Source organism: Mustelus asterias, chromosome 3 (genome assembly GCF_964213995.1).
Source record: "Mustelus asterias chromosome 3, sMusAst1.hap1.1, whole genome shotgun sequence".
Taxonomy (NCBI): domain Eukaryota; kingdom Metazoa; phylum Chordata; class Chondrichthyes; order Carcharhiniformes; family Triakidae; genus Mustelus; species Mustelus asterias.
The window spans coordinates 116,926,650-116,945,320 of NC_135803.1; the positions used below are offsets into that span (position 1 = coordinate 116,926,650).

Genomic DNA, 18,671 nt, shown 5'->3' on the forward strand with positions numbered 1-18,671 from the left:
CTTTACTTCAGGTTGGGTTTAGAGTGGGTGGGTTTGGATTTTTAGGCAGGAATCCCAGAAGTAAGGAACCTCTGCACATTCTGCAGAAATTAACTGCAGGATTTTACATTTTCAACAGATTTTCCACCTATCAGCCAGCCAGGCTACCCACTCCTGAGAGTTGGACATCATGAAGGGGGTTGGATGTCACGGTGGGGGGTGAAGTGGTGGAAGTTGGCTTATGGCATGCAGGTAAGCTTGTTAGGCTTAGGTAAACAATCTTGCTCCCTCTGACCCACAAACAGTGCAATAAAAGCATCTAACCTCATGGATCTGACCCTTCTCACCTCCTTTCACCTGCTGGGATTTCTGAGCCTCATGAATCCTGAACTCCATGAGTTAGAGATAAAAATCCAGTAAAAATTGAGGCACTCAGGTCCTTTAAACATTCTGCTGATTGATCCACCCTTTGAGAACAGGTTGGTTGGCTGCCATGAGACCAACCCCTGTTAAAACTGGAAGTAGGCGGGGTTGGAGTCAGGTTTTAAAGCTTAAAATGCAAAGACATGCATTTATATAGTGCCTTTCATGAACATTGGGTATAAGACACTTGGAGACATCCTATGAGAATCTGCATTTGTAAAATAAATTTATCAATGAGAATACAAAATTATATCAACAGCTAAAGGTAGTCTATCTCAAATAATGTATATATGGTTCATTATTAAAATTCTGGTCTCTGGGAAAGTAGCCATTAATCACAACCTATCTATGTGATGCAGTATTACTGTATTTTACAAAACACACTGTATAATAATATTCAATGCTGAATCCACTCTCATTTGGATTTGCTTATCTTTTCTCTGACATCTGTTTTCTGGTGATGTTGATATCCCATACTTCAAAATAAATTGACCAGTGCTTTCACTTTTTTCATGTCATCAGTAACCTGAATGTTTCATTAAAATGATAATTTTGAGGCTTGTCTGATTCTTCAGAGTGTGTTAAATTGTTCTGAAAAACAATTCCACATTTGTTACAGTTAATTTTATTTTGTCTACTACTGCTATCTCAGCTTAGTGTCTTTCTCTGTAGGTACGGTTCTTAACTCTTGTAAAAGCTGCATTTCAGATTATTTCAAAATTGCTTAGTTACAGTTAAACTTTTGAGCAATGAAACAGCACCACTTCCAGAAAGATTGCTGATTCTTGATCACAAGTATCTCAAATAGTACCAAGTCTCTTTATTCCTGCCACAGTTATGTGTTTTGCATCTATGACGCTGTGAAAACTATTTGACAGTACAAGTTAGGCCATTTCCTTTTTTTTACTTTTTTACACACCTTCCATGCAGATTGCTTATCTGTCTCTGTACTCTACACTTGAAAATAAATTAAATGCTGATTTTATCTCTTTGATGTAGTCTGGGACCTGGTCACATCATTAAAATATGTTAGAACCAGGCTCTCTCTTTATAAGTTGATTTGGAAAGCTGTGTATTTTTAATGCCTCTCCACTTTCATTAGTGTTGGTGACTTTTATGTGTCCCTTTCAGTTGGCTTGTACATGAATTATCTTAATAGGTTGTATTCTCAGTTTTGGAAGCTAAATTTTGGATGACTTCTGTAAGGAATTTTCTGAAGGTGTCCCCCTGGGGTGCTCTGTAATTGTTGAACCGCACTCAACTAATACATACATTGTGAAAGACAGTATATAGTTAAAGAACGAAAAGGAATTTATTTGGTGATGCATGCATCAGGAGAGAGACACAGTCAATGAGGATTGAGTGTCCTCTCTGAGCTAATATTACAAGGTTAAATTGTTATATTATTCTGAACGTTTCAATATTGCACCCGTCTTGTCAATCAAAACTGGAGGGCTGAATCACAATATTCAACATTATTACCTTAGCCAATAATGTTCCACCTGTCAACAGAAATTACAGATTATTGGCTTATTGCCCATGTAGGTTCCTTCCCCTTTAACTAGAAAACCAAGGCCATAGTCAACTGTGATTTTTAATTGGTGAAATGAGTCACTCTTTTGCTGGAACTGGGGCCTCCCTTATCAGCATGAGAGACTGCTCCAACCTCGCTACCCATGAACGAATTTATTCCCTTAAATAACAGGCCTATGATTAAACTTGTTTTCGTGTATCCAAAACAGAAGCTGCCTTTCTGTGCTCCGTTGTATTAAAAGAATTTGGCCTGTCTACCACTGTGTTTCCCATCATACTGCATTCAGAACGAAGTTGGCCAAGGCACAATACATATATATTGAAATTATAATTTAAGCTTATAATACTTGGTTAATTTGTAGTTGTACAGTTTATAATAGCTTTGCAGTTTATAATACCTTTGCATATTTTGTTCCAGACACATTGTGAATTCTCACTATATATATAAGGCACTTTATAGTTTTTTTAAATTTCAAAAATATACTTTATTCACAAAAAGAAACTCTCAAATAAGACATTTCAAATGACAGATCCAATAGTTACAAACAGTCCAATAAATGAATCATTTTTACCCTACAGTACAGTGCTTATTTACAAAACATTACATTCATTACATTTCATTACTTAAAACTATGTACATGCATCATCCGAGTTTACTGTGTGCCGTTATTTTTCAGATTGGCACACAGTTTCGCAGGCCGAGGGTATTCTGCAGTTACCCGGCCCTCGGTCTGCCTCGGTTGAGACGCTTTACACGGTGGCCTTTCCCCATTGTGCCTTTGCGGTGGCTGCCCCAAGCTTGAGCGCGTCCCTGAGCACGTAGTCCTGGACCTTGGAATGTGCCAATCTGCAACACTCGGTCGAGGACAATTCTTTCAGCTGGAAGATCAGCAAGTTTCGGGTGGACCAAAGCGCGTCCTTCACCGAGTTGATGACCCTCCAGCAGCAGTTGATATTTGTCTCGGTGTGCGTCCCCGGAAACAGCCCGTAGAGCACAGAGTCCTGTGTCACTGAGCTGCCCGGGACGAACCGCGACAAATACCACTGCATCTCATTCCAGACCTTCTTTGCAAAGGCACATTCCACAAGGAGGTGTGCGACCGTCTCATCAGCCCCGCAGCCGCTTCGAGGGCAGCGTGCGGTGAGGTTGAGCCCTCGGGCGTGCATAAAGGATCTGACGGGGAGTGCCCTTCTCACCACCAGCCAAGCCAGGTCTTGGTGCTTGTTTGTGAGTTCTGGTGATGAGGCATTCTGCCAAATGACATTGACAGTCCGCTCAGGGAACCATCCGACAGGATCTGCCGTCTCCTTTTCTCTAAGGGCCTCAAGGACATTACGTGCTGACCACTGCTTGATAGTCATGTGGTCAAAGGTGTGTTTCCGGAAGAATTTCTCCACGAAGGACAGGTGCTGCGGTACGGTCCAACTACTTGGAGCGTTCCGCGGCAATGTGGCCAGACCCATCCTCCGCAACACTTGGGACAGGTAGAACCTCAAAAAATAGTGGCACTTGTTGTTAGTGTACCGAAGATCTACACACAGCTTGATGCAGCCGCACACAAAGGTGGCCATCAGGATGAGGGCGGCGTTGGGAACGTTTTTCCCTCCGTTCTCTGGAGATTTGTGCATCGCCTCCCTCTGGACACGATCCATCTTTGATCTCCAGATGAACTTGAAGATGGCCCGGGTCACTGCTGCTGCGCAGAACTTGGGGACAGGCCACACCTGCGCCACGTACAACAACACGGACAGAACCTCGCATCGGATCACAAGGTTCTTCCCAGTGATGGAGAGGGAGCGTTGCTCCCAGAATCCCAATTTTTGTCTGGCTTTGGCGATGCGCTCCTCCCAGTTTTTGGCGCATGCCCCTGCCGCTCCGAACCATATCCCTAGCACCTTGAGGTAGTCTGCCTTGATGGTGAAGGGGACAAAGGATGTGTCAGGCCAGTTCCCAAAGAACATGGCCTCACTCTTACCCTGGTTGACTTTGGCTCCCGAGGCCAGCTCGAACTGCTCACAGACTCGAAGGAGCCTGCGAACAGACGAGGGGTCCGAGCAGAAGACAGCCACGTCATCCATGTAGAGGGAGGCTTTGACTTGCGTCCCTCCGCTGCCTGGGATTGTAACCCCTTTGATGCCTGGGTCGCTTCTGAGGGCCTCGGCAAAGGGTTCAATGCAACACACAAAAAGGACGGAGGAGAGAGGGCAGCCCTGCCTGACTCCAGACCTGATTTCAAACATATCTGATTCCCACCCATTGATTGAAACTGCGCTACTGATGTCTGTGTAGAGCAGTTGGATCCAATTGCGGATTCCCTCCCCAAAGCCCATTTTGGAGAGCACATCCATCATGTAGTTGTGCGATATTCTGTCAAATGCCTTCTCCTGGTCTAGACTGATGAGGCAGGTGTCCACCTGCCTGTCCTGCGCGTAGGCGATCGTATCCCTGAGTAGTGCGAGGCTATCAGAGATCTTCCTGCCGGGTACAGCACAGGTTTGATCAGGATGGATCACTGACCCCAGAGCAGACTTGACCCGGTTGGCGATGACCTTGGCCAGAATTTTATAATCCACATTCAATAGTGAAATGGGTCTCCAATTTCTAATTTCTTCCCTTTCCCCCTTCTGCTTGTAGATGAGGGTGATGATGCCTTTCCTCATGGACTCTGACATGCTGCCTTCCAGAAGCATACTCTCATATACTTCCAGGAGGTCCGGGCCCGTCAAGTCCTACAACGCCGAGTAAAACTCAGCCGGTAAGCCGTCGCTTCCGGGAGTTTTACCCTTCTGAAGGGACTCGACGGCCTTTGTCAGCTCATCCAGACCTACCGGTCTGTCCAGGCTCTCCCGCTCGCCGTGGTCTAAGACCTCTGTGATAGATGACAGGAAAGACTGGGAGGCCGTGCTGTCTGTTGGCTTCAGGTCATACAGTCCGGCATAGAAGGATTTGCAAATCCTCAGAATGTCAGACTGCGATGACCTTACAGAGCCATCTTCTTCCTTCAGGCTTGTGATCACATCTTCCATCTCTGTGCACCTTCTGGAAGAAGAAACGTGAGCACGTTTCGTCCTGCTCCACGGAGCGGACCCTGGACCGGAAGATAACCTTGGAGGCCTCCGAGGCAAAGAGCGAGGCTTGCTGGCTCTTCACCTCCCGGAGGTCCTCCTTGACATCAACCCCCATCGACTGCAGTTGGAGTAGTTCCTGCATGCTTTTCTGGAGTCGGGACATTTCCCCCCGTCTCTCCCTGGCCTTCTGAACCCCTTTTCGGATAAAGAACCTCTTGATGTTGCCCTTGATGGTTTCCCACCAGAGCGATGGAGACTCAAAGAAGGGTTTCACGGTTCTCCAACCGTGGTAAACCCTCTTGAGTTCCTCGAGGTTCTCTGGGGTCAACAGTTCTACATTAAGCTTCCAGGACCCCCTGCCCACTTTCTGGTTTTCCTCCAGCTGACAGTCTGTCAGCAGGAGGCAGTGGTCAGAGAAGAACACCGACTTTATAGTTACTTTAACCTAGTCTACTTATTATAGTAAAACTAAAATGAAGGGTCGCATACTAAGAATTCTAGACTACTCCCCATCAACTTCAAAGTAACTAAATTATCAATAACTGTTTTGACAACCTCATGGACTCAGTTGCGGTTACTAGTACATATATCTCAGTCTGTTGCCACTTACAGATGTTTGGAATTATATGTATTTCTGATACACAGGGATAATATGTTTGCATTTTTATATGTTGCTATTTTTAATCTCAGTTCTAATCCAGCCACTCTCCCTTGTTCTATCTTGCAGAGTTCCTATGGATATGGTGATTTATTTAGTGATACCTGGAAAGCCTTTGCTGATCACAATATTATACATCTAAAGACATTTGACTTTAACAGGGTATTGAACATACTTGCTATTTAATATCTATAACTTGTTCATATTCAGAAGTGTTCTGCTTATGCATCATTGTTTTATTCCTTTTGAATGTGACAATTTAGGTATGCTTCAAGGAAGTTGTCTTTTCATTACTCCCACGTATGCGCTATGGATTGTTTTACAATACCCCTTTGGTAAGTGTGTCACATGCATTAAAAAACTATTGATTTGTGTATTGAGAACAATGCTCATCTAATATATTTATTTTATAATGAAATGACCACACCTTATTGCTGAGTTTTTAACCCCTTTGTTGAATGCTCTCATGCTTTGCAGAACATAAAACACACTTGAATTCAGTAAGGATGATTTTCAGTTATGTTCAGTTTTATAAAATGGATTGTGAGAGGAATGCCCATCTTTTGAGTAGTCATAAACAAGACACAATGGAGAGGCCCCAACATACCAGTGCCCATTGTGGGCCATAAGCTGTACCACAGTCTATAACAGGCCTAATGAAAGGTTTATTCTGAAAAATGTTAGCTGTAGAATTGGAGTTTTTTTATTTTTGATGTTGGAACGAACAACCAAACTTGCAACGGTTTTCAAAAAGATCAAAAGATCTAAAGATCAAGAGGTTTGATTGTGAAGTCTGGCATGGGATTTTTTTTTGGACTATTTTGTTACTGAGACCATTTTGTATGCATGTTAGCTGGAAGTTTGCTTTCTTTACGATTAATCCAGGTAACAAATATTTTTCATAGTTTTGTATTTAAGTTAGTTACCCTAATTTTATATATTAGCGAGGAAAGGGAACACGCTGAGAAACAGTGTATCAGCATTACAGTAGTAACTATGGGCATTAGTCTTTTTATTATAGTAGCATATAACATTTTAACAAGTCAGTGATAAGGCCCTGGACCATCTAGAATTATTTCAACAGGTTTTTAGCATTCAATCTGTTGGATAAAATATAAAAGCAAAATATTGAGGACGCTGGAAATTTGAAATAAAACAGAAAATCAATGAAATACTCAGCAAGTTTGGCAGCATCTGTGGGGAAAGGAACAGAGTTAATGTCTCAGCTCGATGACTTTTTATCAGAACTGAAATATGTGTTGAGAATATTTTCTATGTCTTTCAATTAAATGATTGGCCATATACAACACTGTACTAATGCTATATGTCCTTGTAAATAACAGGTGCCTGACTGCTTTACTGCAGGGATGTTCAGAGCATTTTCGCAGCATGTCCTGTTTAGATTAAACATTACACAAGAAAGTCCGCAGGTAAGTGTCCTATTGTAGAGTGCTCCATGATCCCATCTATTTGGCAACATCCACCAGCAACCTTGGAATAGGCATAAGCCACTCACTGCAATGTAATAATTCACAACTTTTCAATAGCTGCCTGTTTAGCTAGTAAGGCCCTATCTGCGATGTCCAGATCAACCCACTGCCCATGCAGCCTTATTTCTTATGCTGCAATTGAAATCCAGTCCTATAAAGCTATGCTTTCACAGTCTAAAACCTCCAAATGTTGCAGCTTCATTCTCTATGCCTCCAGTGACTGATCTCAGCTGGGAAGGTGGTGAGAGTGATCAGCCTCAGTCGCCATGGGCTGGGGAACAATGATCTTGGCTGTGATTGTCCTTCCATAATAACGTGCCTTGATGATATTCTGATCCATTGAGGAACAATTGTTATTGTGCTCTCAGTACCTCATGCTGGTGACAGAGCACCTGAGAATGGCCATTGAAATGTACCCAGGTGTTTGCGACTGCACATAGGGAGGCTGATGCGCATCACAATGGCTTAATAAACAAGATCCCTACAGAGCTAATACTATTTTCTTCTTCTCAAGCAGCTTCAAGATTAGTTAAAGATTAAGCTCTAACTCAGCTATTCAAATATGAGGATCTGTCTATTACTTAGGATGCTATGCACATCTACAAGAAAATTGCTTCTTCAAACAGTCTGTCACAGCTCCCGAGTGCATGGAAATATCTGTAACTTTGAGTTTAGCTTTCATATACAAGGTAAACTCACTATCTTGTCAGCTATAACATGGCCTAGCCAATTCATCGGAAATCGAAATACTCTTTGGAATGATTAATTAGATTTCAATTGTCCTTAGATAATTTTGATTATGGAATTCTAAATGATAATTTAGAAGATATATTTTAATATTTATATATCTTGGTATATGGTTGATAAATCTATTATTCTTTTATCAAGATTGGGAGAATTCGTGTTACACTTCTGGTTCGCAGTACTCAATATCGCAGAATTTTAAATCAGGATGAGGTGGGTACTAAAAAAGAACAATTATTTTGTGTTATCTAAGATATATAGCAATGCGTAAAGAATTTTGCTGTAGTTATCTGTTAATGGTTGGTTCCTACCAGTTGGAAGGTACCAAATGTAATCCCACTATTTAAGAAGGGAGGAGCACTACAGGCCTGTTAGCCTGACATCAATAGTAGGAGAAATGCTAAATTCTACAATAAAGGACATGATAACTGGGCACTTAGAAAATAATGGTAGGATTTATGAAAGGAAAGTCATGTTTGACAAACCTGTCAGCATCTTTTGAGGATGTAACTAGCAGAATAGGTAAGGGGAAAATCAGTGAATGAGGTGGATTTGGATTTTCAGAAGGCTTCCGATACGGTCCCAAACAGGTAGTTAGTGAGCAAAATTAATAGTACAGTGATTAGCACTGCTGCCTCACAGCACCAGGGACCCGGGTTCGATTCCCGGCTTGGGTCACTGCTTGTGTGGAATCTGCATGTTCTCCTCGTGTCTGCATCAGTTTCCTCCAGGTGGTCCGGTTTCCTCCCATGGTCCGAAAGATGTGCTCGTTAGGTGCATTGGCCGTGCTAAATTCTCTCTCAGTGTACCCGAATAGGCACCGGAGTGTAGTGACTAGGGGATTTTCACAGTAACTTCATTGCAGTGTTAATGTAAGCCTACTTGTGACACTAATAAATAAGCTTTAAAAATGTTGAACTTGGACACCAGTTACTCACAATCTATATCAATGATTTGGATGTGGAGACCAAATGTAATATTTTCAAGCTTGCTGATGACACAAAACTAAGTGGTAATGGGAGTGGTGAGGAGGATACAAAGAGGGTTCAAGGGGAATTAGACAAGCTGAGAGAGTGGGAAGCACATTGCCGATAGAATATAATGTGGAAAAAATGGGAATTTATCCATTTTGGGAAGAAAAACAGCAGGCAGTATATTTCTTAAATGGGGAGAGATTGAGAAGTGTTGTCTGAAGGGACCTGGGTGTCCTTGTTCATAAGTCACTGAATGCTAACATCCAGGTACAGCAAGTAATCAGGAAGGCAAATGGTATGTTGGCCTTGATTGCAGGATGATTTGCGTACAGCATTAAGAGGTTTTGCTGTGATTGTATAGAACCTTGGTGGGACAGTACCTGGAGTTTTAATAATGTGAGTTTCTCACTCCCATTGCAAATATTGCTGGAAAATGTGAGATGTCGTGAGGAAAAATGTAGGCTTGACAGTGATGATGTTCATAGTTAAATGATTTGCAAACTCACATTGCCTAAACCCATGTGATGAATATTCACATTGGCAAAGTACAGAAGGATTGTAATATCTATGGGACATTACCCACCATGACTCTCCTGAGTAGAGACTGAGAAAAACAAAAGGACATTTCACTCCTTTCACAACTTGCTTTACATCAATAATGGGTGTAATTTTCTGATTTTTTTGAAAATGTTGTCTCTAGTGGGAAAAGCGGAGGGCAGCTTGCCAGCTGCCTTGCAGGGTTTTCCTGTTACTTTTATTTTGCAAATATTTTAGTAATGCAAGGCGGTCCCATGATGTCATGCTGGCAGGGTGGGCTCTGAATGAGACTCCAAAAAGTGCACCCCAATTTAAAAAAAAGGGAACACCCCTGCTCCCACAAAGCCTCCCCCCACTACAGACACGATATTTCTCCCCAACAGAGACCCTCCTCCCCCCCGAGCAGTGCCCTGGGCACTGCTAGGGTATTGCCCGGGCATGACCCTCTCTCCCCTGGGGAGAGAATGGTATTAGCTGTGCACCCCCCGGTGGGTTCTGTTTGCCGGTTCCCTGTTTTTCGAAACCTGTTGTAAATCCCACCTGTGTGACATTATGCGGGGGGTGGTGGGGGCAATTACCTACATGGGGAGATGATACAGCAGGGAGACCGGCCAAGTATATATGTTAATGCATTATATTGGGGTTCCCATCATTGCAAGGTGGGAAGCTCATTACTTCACTGATGGGTGCGGGGACAATCGAATGGGGAAATTCTGCTGGCGTGAAAGCCGTTCTGGGTCTCCCCCTCGATTCTCTGCCCTTGTCACAATTCCTGCCATTGAAAACAGGGGTGGAAAATCCCGCCCACCCCCCTTCTCGGTATGTTAAAAATCTTGCATCCGTTAACCTGTCAATCTTTCCGTTCCGAATTCCAATATCCCCATTTATGATGGAAGCTGCCCATGTAAACTTGTTATACTGCAATTACACCTTTCTGCTAGTGTTGTCACAATCAGGCAACTTGCAGCCTCCCAGTCTGTACTATAGAGAAACTTTTATGCTCCAATCCAACTTGCCTTCTTGCTGCTGTTTTGTTAGCAACAGTAATGGAAAAGAAAAGTAGAAGGGCAAAATGCATGACTTTATCAAATGTTTTACTGCCCATAAATTATAAAAAGCTTTTGGTTGAATAGTTTTTGAGTTGTGTTAAAAGCTCAATAAAATTAAACTGCTGAATGCATTGCAAATATTTTAACTTTGTCCTCAGCTGGTGAAGGCACTGAAGACAGTAACTGTATTTGATGTCAGAGTGGTGGATTACAAGTAAGTGTTAAAACACCATAGAAGTTGGGAGAGGGGTAGAAGTGCTAAATTTATTTCTTGTTTATGCTCCACTCAAGCATCCTTCTATCTTTTGTCACCTAAATTGACCATAAGAACCCTCTTTATGAGTTTATACTATTCATTCAGCTGCTCCCTGTGGTAGAGCGTTCTACATTATCACCATTCATTGGTAAAGCAGTTTCTTCGGACTTCCCTGTTGAATTTCTTGGAAACTGTCATATATTGATGGTCTCTGGTTATGATCTGCACAGGAGGAAACATTCTCACTGTAACCACTCTATCCAAACCTTTCAGAATTCTAAAGACCTCTGTATGGTCACTATCCCGCCACCTTTTTTATGAGAGAAAAGAGATCCAGCCTGTCAATCCTTTCCTGATATCTACTCTCATGCATTCCTGATATCATCCCTGCGAATCTTCTCTGCATTATATCTATTGCCTCAAAATCAGTTTTATAATATGATGACTAGAAATGCTCCAACAATACTCTCCAACTGTGGCCTAATCATGCTTAAGATGTTAGATGGAGAGTTGATCAAGAGGGCTGCTTTGTCTTAATGTCCAGAGCTTTCTCATTGTTGTTGGAGCTGCGCTTATCTGGCAAATGGAGAGTATTTCAACGCTCCCCTGACTTCTGCCTTGTATATGGTGGACATGCTCTGGGGAGTCAGGAGGTGAATTATTTGCGTCAGAATTGCTGGCCCCTCCACCTCAGAATTGGAGATTGAATTCTTCAAGCTAACCAGTTATTGCAGAGGGGGTTGTCTGGGATTTCGAAGCACTTCATAAATTCCTACATGTTGCATTGCGGCACATCATCTTATTTAATTATTTAATCGACTTAGTTTTGTTTTAGTTTTAGTTTGTAAACTGCGCATGATCCAGTTTAAGTTATGTGTTTTACCTGCGACTTCTCATGCTGTGATGTCGCTATGATTTTATTTGCATGCCATTCACACTCACAGCTACGCCTTTCTCAATGCTGTGCTCTGTTCTCAGTCCTGTCTTTCTCACTTCTGTGCACTGTTCTCTATTCCATCTTTCTCATTGCTCATAGAATCATCGAAACCCTACAGTGCAGAAGGAGGCCATTCGGCCCATCGAGTCTGCACCGACCACAATCCCACCCAGGCCCTACCCGCTAATCCCTTTTTGTACCCGCTAATTTACCCGCTAATCCCTCTAACCTACGCATCCCAGGACTCTAAGGGGCAATTTTTAACCTGGCCAATCAACCTAACCCGCACATCTTTGGACTGTGGGAGGAAACCGGAGCACCCGGAGGAAACCCACGCAGACACGAGGAGAATGTGCAAACTCCACACAGACAGTTTCCCGAGCCGGGAATCGAACCCGGGACCCTGGAGCTGTGAAGCAGCAGTGCTAACCACTGTGCTACCGTGCCGCCCCTATACTCTGTTCTCTGTTCTGGATCCTGTCTTTTTTGCTGCTCTGTTCTCTATCCAGTCTTTCTCATTGCTGTACTCCATTCTAGATCCCACCATTCTCACTGTTGTACTCTGTTCTAGACCCCACCATTCTTACTGTTGTACTCTGTTCTAGATTCCACCATTCTTACTGTTGTACTCTGTTCCAGATCTTTCTCACTGCTGTACTCCATTCTAGATCCCACCATTTTCACGGTTGTACTCTGTTCTAGATCTTTCTCACTGCAGCGTTCTGTTCTCTATCCCGTCTTTCTCACTGCTGTACTTTATTCTAGATCCTATCTTTCGCGCTGCTGTGCTCTATTATCTATCTCATCTTTCTTAATGACGTCCTCTGTTCTCTATCCCCTCTTTCTCACTTCTGTACTTGGATCTAGATTCATCTTTCTCGCTGCTGTGCTCTGTTCTCTATCCCATCTTTCTCATTGCTATACTTTGTTCTAGATCCTGTCTTTCTTGCTGCTGTGCTCTATTCGCTATCCAGTCTTTCTCACTGCTGTGTTCTGTTATTGATCCCAGCTTTCTCACTGCTGTACTCTGTTCTAGATCCCGTCTTTCTTACTGCTGAGCTCTGTTCGCTATCCTGTCTATCTCACTACTGTGTCCTGTTCTAGATCCTGTCTTTCTCACTGCTGTGCTCTATTATCTATCCCGTCTTTCTTAATGATGTGCTCTGTTCTCAATCCTATCTTTCTCACTGCTACACTGAGTTCTTAACCTTGTGTTTTTTACTACTGTGCTCCGCTCTGATACTTTCCTCTGCCTGCAACTGGCTGGCATAGCCTAATAAGCCAACTCTACATTTTATTAAACTAAAAACAGAAAATGTTGGATAAATTCAGCAGGTCTGGCAACATCTGTGGAGATAAACAGAGTTAATGACCAAATGACCCTTCCACAGACCTACCAGACCTGCTGCATTTATCCAGCATTTTCTGTTTTTATTTCAGATTTCCAGGACCTGCAGTAATTTGCTTTTATTATCCATATCTTACTCTTTGTCTTAATATGAGCTGTCTGTAAGGGCAAAGAGAACCTGAGCGAGCAAATAGAAGCTTTGATTTCTACACAGACTGAGAGAGGCAACCTGATCTCCCTGTGAATAGTTACTATAGATTGCCTACTGCTGTTATTATTGCTAACAAATACTGATCAATCTTAAGTGTGCAGAATTGTCCACTTTTGTATCTTAATTTAAAAGAAGTTTCGCGACTTTCATTTAACCTGTCTGGATGACAGTGGTACCAGAGGATCACATCTCTTTCTGCAAATCCAATCCTGTGGTTATCATTGAAACATGGCTTTTTCCCCAGCAAGGCTGATATTGTGGCATATAACTTTTACGATATCTACATCACTGTTCTAGAATTTCTCAAGAGGTGTGCTACACATTTAAGGAGAGGTGTCATCTTTAAGTGGTTTGAGTTAGGGTTAGTAACTTCTCATAGTAGGAAGTAATATCCGTATAAAGACATAATTTAGGGTCATTTAATTGTTTTATGGTAATTAACTCAAACTATACACTAATACTAAAACTTGCAAGAGTTAAGTTGCACTGTCTGAATGTTAGGTCTAACACATAGTGTAATGTCATTTCTTCAGTTAGGTCTTTCCTCTTCTTATTTACATTATCCTGTCATTTTAGAAAATGGGGTAGACATAGTTCATAGAATAGAATAGAAACATAGAATCCCTACAGTACAGAAGGAGGCCATTCAGCCCATCAAGTCTGTACTGACCACAATCCCACTGAGGCCCTATTCCCATAACCCCACACATTTACCCTGCTAAATCCCCAACACGAGGGTCAATTTAGCATGGCCAATCAACCTAACTCGCACATCTTTGGACTGTGGGAGGAAACCAGAGTACCCAGAATTGGTCTAGTTCCTTGATTGTCATTCTAGGAAAGGCCTTGCAAATAGCAAACATTGTTCTTTCCAAATTTGCACCACAACTCCTGAACCATGGGACAAGTGAGCAAATCATAGTCAAGACTACTGTGCCTGGCCAATTTGCCAACTCTGTAATGTTGTAGTTATCCACCTGGCTAAATGTAGGTTTTCTACTTCCTAATTGTGCAAGGAATTACAACAAAAAACAATTTAAGTTTATCAGTTGGGCTTGCATATGGCTCATTTACACATGGTAGAAACCACGTTTATTCACACACAAGGCCCTGTCCTTTGCAGACAGAAGGTGCATACCTACACATTGAGCCTTTTTCAACTAAACAAAAGCTTGGGGGACAGCCATTCTCTGGTTCATTCCCCATGGCAATGCCTAGACCAATCAGAGTTGACCTGACTGGTTTGAATTTGAACAAAAGCCTGGCAGTTAACTGTCCTCTGCTACATTATCCATAGCACTGTCTCTACCAACCAGAGTCCACTTGCCAACCAATCAGCATAATCTTCAGCAGCTCTGACTAGAAACATTAGCTCTGTTCTCTCTCCACACATAAACTGTCAGGCCTGTTGCAAGTTTCTGGCATTTTTTGTTTTTGCAGTATAATCTTCTCATGTGGTATAAATTATTGTTCCCTTTACTGTTGGTTTATCTTGCGAGCTGCCCTGAAAATCTTTGCCAGCATGTTCCCTTTTTTTCAGCAATACTCAAGTTCTACATAGCCAAATGGCTATTTCCTGTGATAACAATATTTCCCTGCTATAATATCTATCCAAGCTTATATCCAAAAAAAAATGTTGTGTTGTATCATACGATATTTTCTATAAAGTTTGCATAATTAAATGAGCCAGTCTTCTAAAGTTGCATTGAATTTTTAAGAGCTATTATTCAAAACAGTTTGTTTTCAGTTTTGAAAAATCAGCTTGTTCAATTAAAAAATGAAACATGAAATTGACAAACACAGCTGCAAATTGTTTGGAGTTTATTGTGGTTTAGCTGTATTTTATTTAATTGCGTTATACTTTGTGATTTTCACTCTTCAGAAATCCCAGAAATGTTATCCATACAGGAATCATGATTAGCTTTTCAATCAAAATCTCTTAAGTAGAATGTGTAATGCTTTTTTTAGTGTAACTTCACCTTCACCAAGTTCAATTTCACACCAAATATAGTATCTTATTTATCATTCCATTCACCGTAATCTTCTCAACAGGCATGCACTCTGAAGAATCTGGATGTATATTGAAATTATCGAACATATACTGATCTAATGACTTGTTTCACAGAAAACCAAATAAAATCAGAAGAGTAAATTGCTTTGAAGCTAAATGGCATACTGTTATAGAAAATGTTGCGCTGAATAAAATCCATAACTTTATTTTACTTGAAATTAACTTTGAAAAGTTTTCGCATTGGCTAGCAACTGTTAGCATCTGGTGACATCAAATAAATGCGACCACTTGCTTTGTGCTTTGAGTACTGACACTAGATACACCTTGAGTCAAAATAGCTACTAAATCTATTTTATTTCATTGATTGCATTGAGAAAAGGTGAAAAACTGTGATGGGTGAAAGAGGCTAAGGGCCCGGTTTTACCAAAATTTCGCGCCCCGCGGTAAAGTTGGGTGTCGGGCCTAAAACACGATCTGCACCCGACTCATGGCAGATCGCGTCTTTACCGAGCCTCGATTTAAGTCGATTAAAACTGCATTTAAATCGACTTAATGAAGCTCGCGCCCAACTTTACCGACGAATCCGACTTTACCAGGTTGCGGCCCATTTCGCGTCCACGCATTAAACGGCCTGCTAAATAAAAGTCCGAATGGGACTCCAATTCAGCAGGGGAACCGCCGAAGCCAAACCCCCCCGAGCATCCTTCGCGGACCCCACCCGCGAACCACCCCGGCAGCCCACACCCCCCCCCACCCCCGTTTGGACCCCACTGGGAGGCAGGCCCCGCCGGCAGACCCCCCCCCCCCTTGGGATTGGACCCCCCTGGGAGGCACATCCCCAACCTAGCTTGATCGCTGGTCTCCCTCCACCATCCTTCCGATCTGCAGTCTGTAGACAACCTCCTGCACGTTCCTGGCCTTGCTCTGTCTTTCCCTGGGGGGGTGGGGGGGGGGGGTGGGGGGGGGGGGGGGTGGGGGGGGTGGGGGGGGGGGGGTGGGGGGGGTGGGGGTGTGGGGGGGGGTGGGGGGGGTGGGGGGGTGGGGGTGGGGGGTGGGGGGGGGGGGGGGGGGGGGGGGGGGGGGGGGGGTGGGGGGGGGGGGGGGGGGGGGGGGGTGGGGGGGGGGGTGGGGGGGGGGTGGGGGGGGGCGGGGATGAAGAAGGGGAGTGACGTGTCTGCTCCCCCCCCCACCCAAGGGAAAGGCAAAGCAGCACAGACAGCAGAGAAGATGAAAGGAATTCCCTTTGGAGGATAATGTCCACGTTATAATCACAGGAACTAAAAACCTGACAGTCCAAAATCTGGGATAATATTTCAAAATCTATATCCCCCCATCCCTGTCCTGTAATATTATAGTAAGAAGTCTCACAACACCAGGTTAAAGTCCAACAGGTTTATTTGGTAGCAAATACCATAAGCTTTCGGTACCGAAAGCTTATGGTATTTGCTACCAAATAAACCTGTTGGACTTTAACCTCGTGTTGTGAGACTTCTTACTGTGCTTACCCCAGTACAACGCCGGCATCTCCACATCTGTAATATTATCCCAGATTTTGGACTGTCAGGTTTTTAGTTCCTGTGATTATAACGTGGACATTATCCTCCAAAGGGAATTCCTTTCATCCTCTCTGCTGTCTGCGCTGCTTTGCCTTTCGCCCGGGCGCACTGTCTGCGGTCTGTTGCAAACTGCACATGTGCAGTTGGAGCTCCGGCCGCTCCAACAGCACTAAGCCCCGCCCAATAGACCGGTGCCGAAAAAAGGCGTATGGGTGCGCTGGAGCACGGCTGCCGGGCGCGGATCCGTTTGACGACCGGACCCGGCATTTAGTCCCGATTTGGTAAAATCGGCCCCTGAATGTTTTTTTAAAAATTACTGCTGTTAATTATATATTTTATTATACAGTGTAATCTTTGTATTGCCCTCTTTAATTTTTCTCAGAGACATTAGATTTTTAGAGCAACTGAAAATAACACACAATTCGGACATTTTTATCTCCATACATGGAGCTGGACTGACTCACCTGCTTTTTCTACCTGACTGGGCTGTCGTTTTTGAATTGTATGTATTTCACTTTTTTAAATGTATTCTTATAAACATTTATGCTGCAGTCAAATTATTATGTGTTAATGTGGCTTTTCTGTGTAATTTTGTTTAAGTGCACTATTTCTTAACTGGCAATATCAACCTCTTGTTGAGGTACATGTTTAAAAATTGAACTGTTTAATTATGCAATACATAATTACAGTATAGCAGGTGAACTGATCGACTGCAAGGTCAGGTTACATTTACCGAATCTAGTATATCTGTAAGATATTTTATTAAAAGCCCTTCCTCGGATAAGATTTCCTGCTTGACTACTCTCTTAGATGCAAAACAACGTATCGCACAAAGTAAACCAAAAAATTGGATGGATAGGTTGACCACATTTTGAGTTAGAAAGTTGCAATACACTCATTGGTTATTTCTCATTTTTTTGCTGAATTTGCTGTTTCTTTGTGAAGTAATGGCTACAGCACTTTTCTAAGTTAAGTTTTTTTATTAGTCACAAGTAGGCTTACATTAATGCTGCAATGAAGTTACTGTGACTACTTTTTCTTCTATTGTTAATGCCATTTAGAATAGAGATAACCATTTGCACACAGGTCATAGTGGGTTTTTCCTCTTGATCAATACAGACAAAGTACTATGGCAGACATTACTGTAAATGGATAGTGCTTTGCAAGTATACCAACTTCTATAATTTAGTGATCTTTTTACCTGAGTCAGAAAGTTGTGGGTTCAAGTCGCATACCAGCACTTGAGCACAAAATCTGGGCTGATATTTCATGTAGTGCTGAAGGAGTGCTGCATTGAGAGAGGTGCCATCTTAGGAAGGGGCAATAAACCAAGGCTTTGTCTCCTGCTTTGGTAGCACAAATGGATGTCAAAAATCTAGTAAAATTGTTAAAGAACAGTAAGGAATGGTGTCCTGGCTAATGTTCCTCCCTCAACCATCACACAAAACAGGCTAAATCAGCAACTATCTCACTATTTGTTGAATATAACTGCATGCAAATGGCTGCTGCATTTGTCGACATAAAAGTGACTATACTTCAAAATGAATGAACTGGTTATGAAACATTTTGGTACATTTTGAGATTTGCTGTAGTGTTATATTAATGCACGTACTTTTAATTTTAAGGTATAACTGTGAAGATGAGCGCTGCTATTTGGATTTGGCCAGACTTCGAGGAATTCATTATATGACTTGGGAAAAAAGTGACAAAGTCATACCTCAGGATAAGGTCTGTGCTAATTTTATCATCCCTTGCGCTCCACCACCAGGTCTTCAAATCATAGTCAATAAATTAACCTGAAGGCAATAATGTGATATTAGACTGATTTAATTTGTGTGGCTTTACAAAAATCAATCAAAGAATAAATAAAAATAACCTTAACTAAATGTATCAACC

The 18,671-nt window shown here is 42.5% G+C and overlaps 1 protein-coding gene across 1 annotated transcript in view; it reads left to right on the plus strand.

Moving 5' to 3' along the window:
• Nucleotides 1-18,671, plus strand: part of eogt (EGF domain-specific O-linked N-acetylglucosamine (GlcNAc) transferase) — a 79,513-nt gene that overhangs the window by 57,510 nt on the left and 3,332 nt on the right. The window contains exons 7-13 of the mRNA XM_078210151.1: nt 5,732-5,824; nt 5,926-5,997; nt 7,006-7,092; nt 8,041-8,109; nt 10,615-10,670; nt 17,158-17,277; nt 18,401-18,503. Coding sequence (XP_078066277.1) covers nt 5,732-5,824; nt 5,926-5,997; nt 7,006-7,092; nt 8,041-8,109; nt 10,615-10,670; nt 17,158-17,277; nt 18,401-18,503 — 600 coding nt within the window. The remainder of the gene's footprint in view (nt 1-5,731; nt 5,825-5,925; nt 5,998-7,005; nt 7,093-8,040; nt 8,110-10,614; nt 10,671-17,157; nt 17,278-18,400; nt 18,504-18,671) is intronic.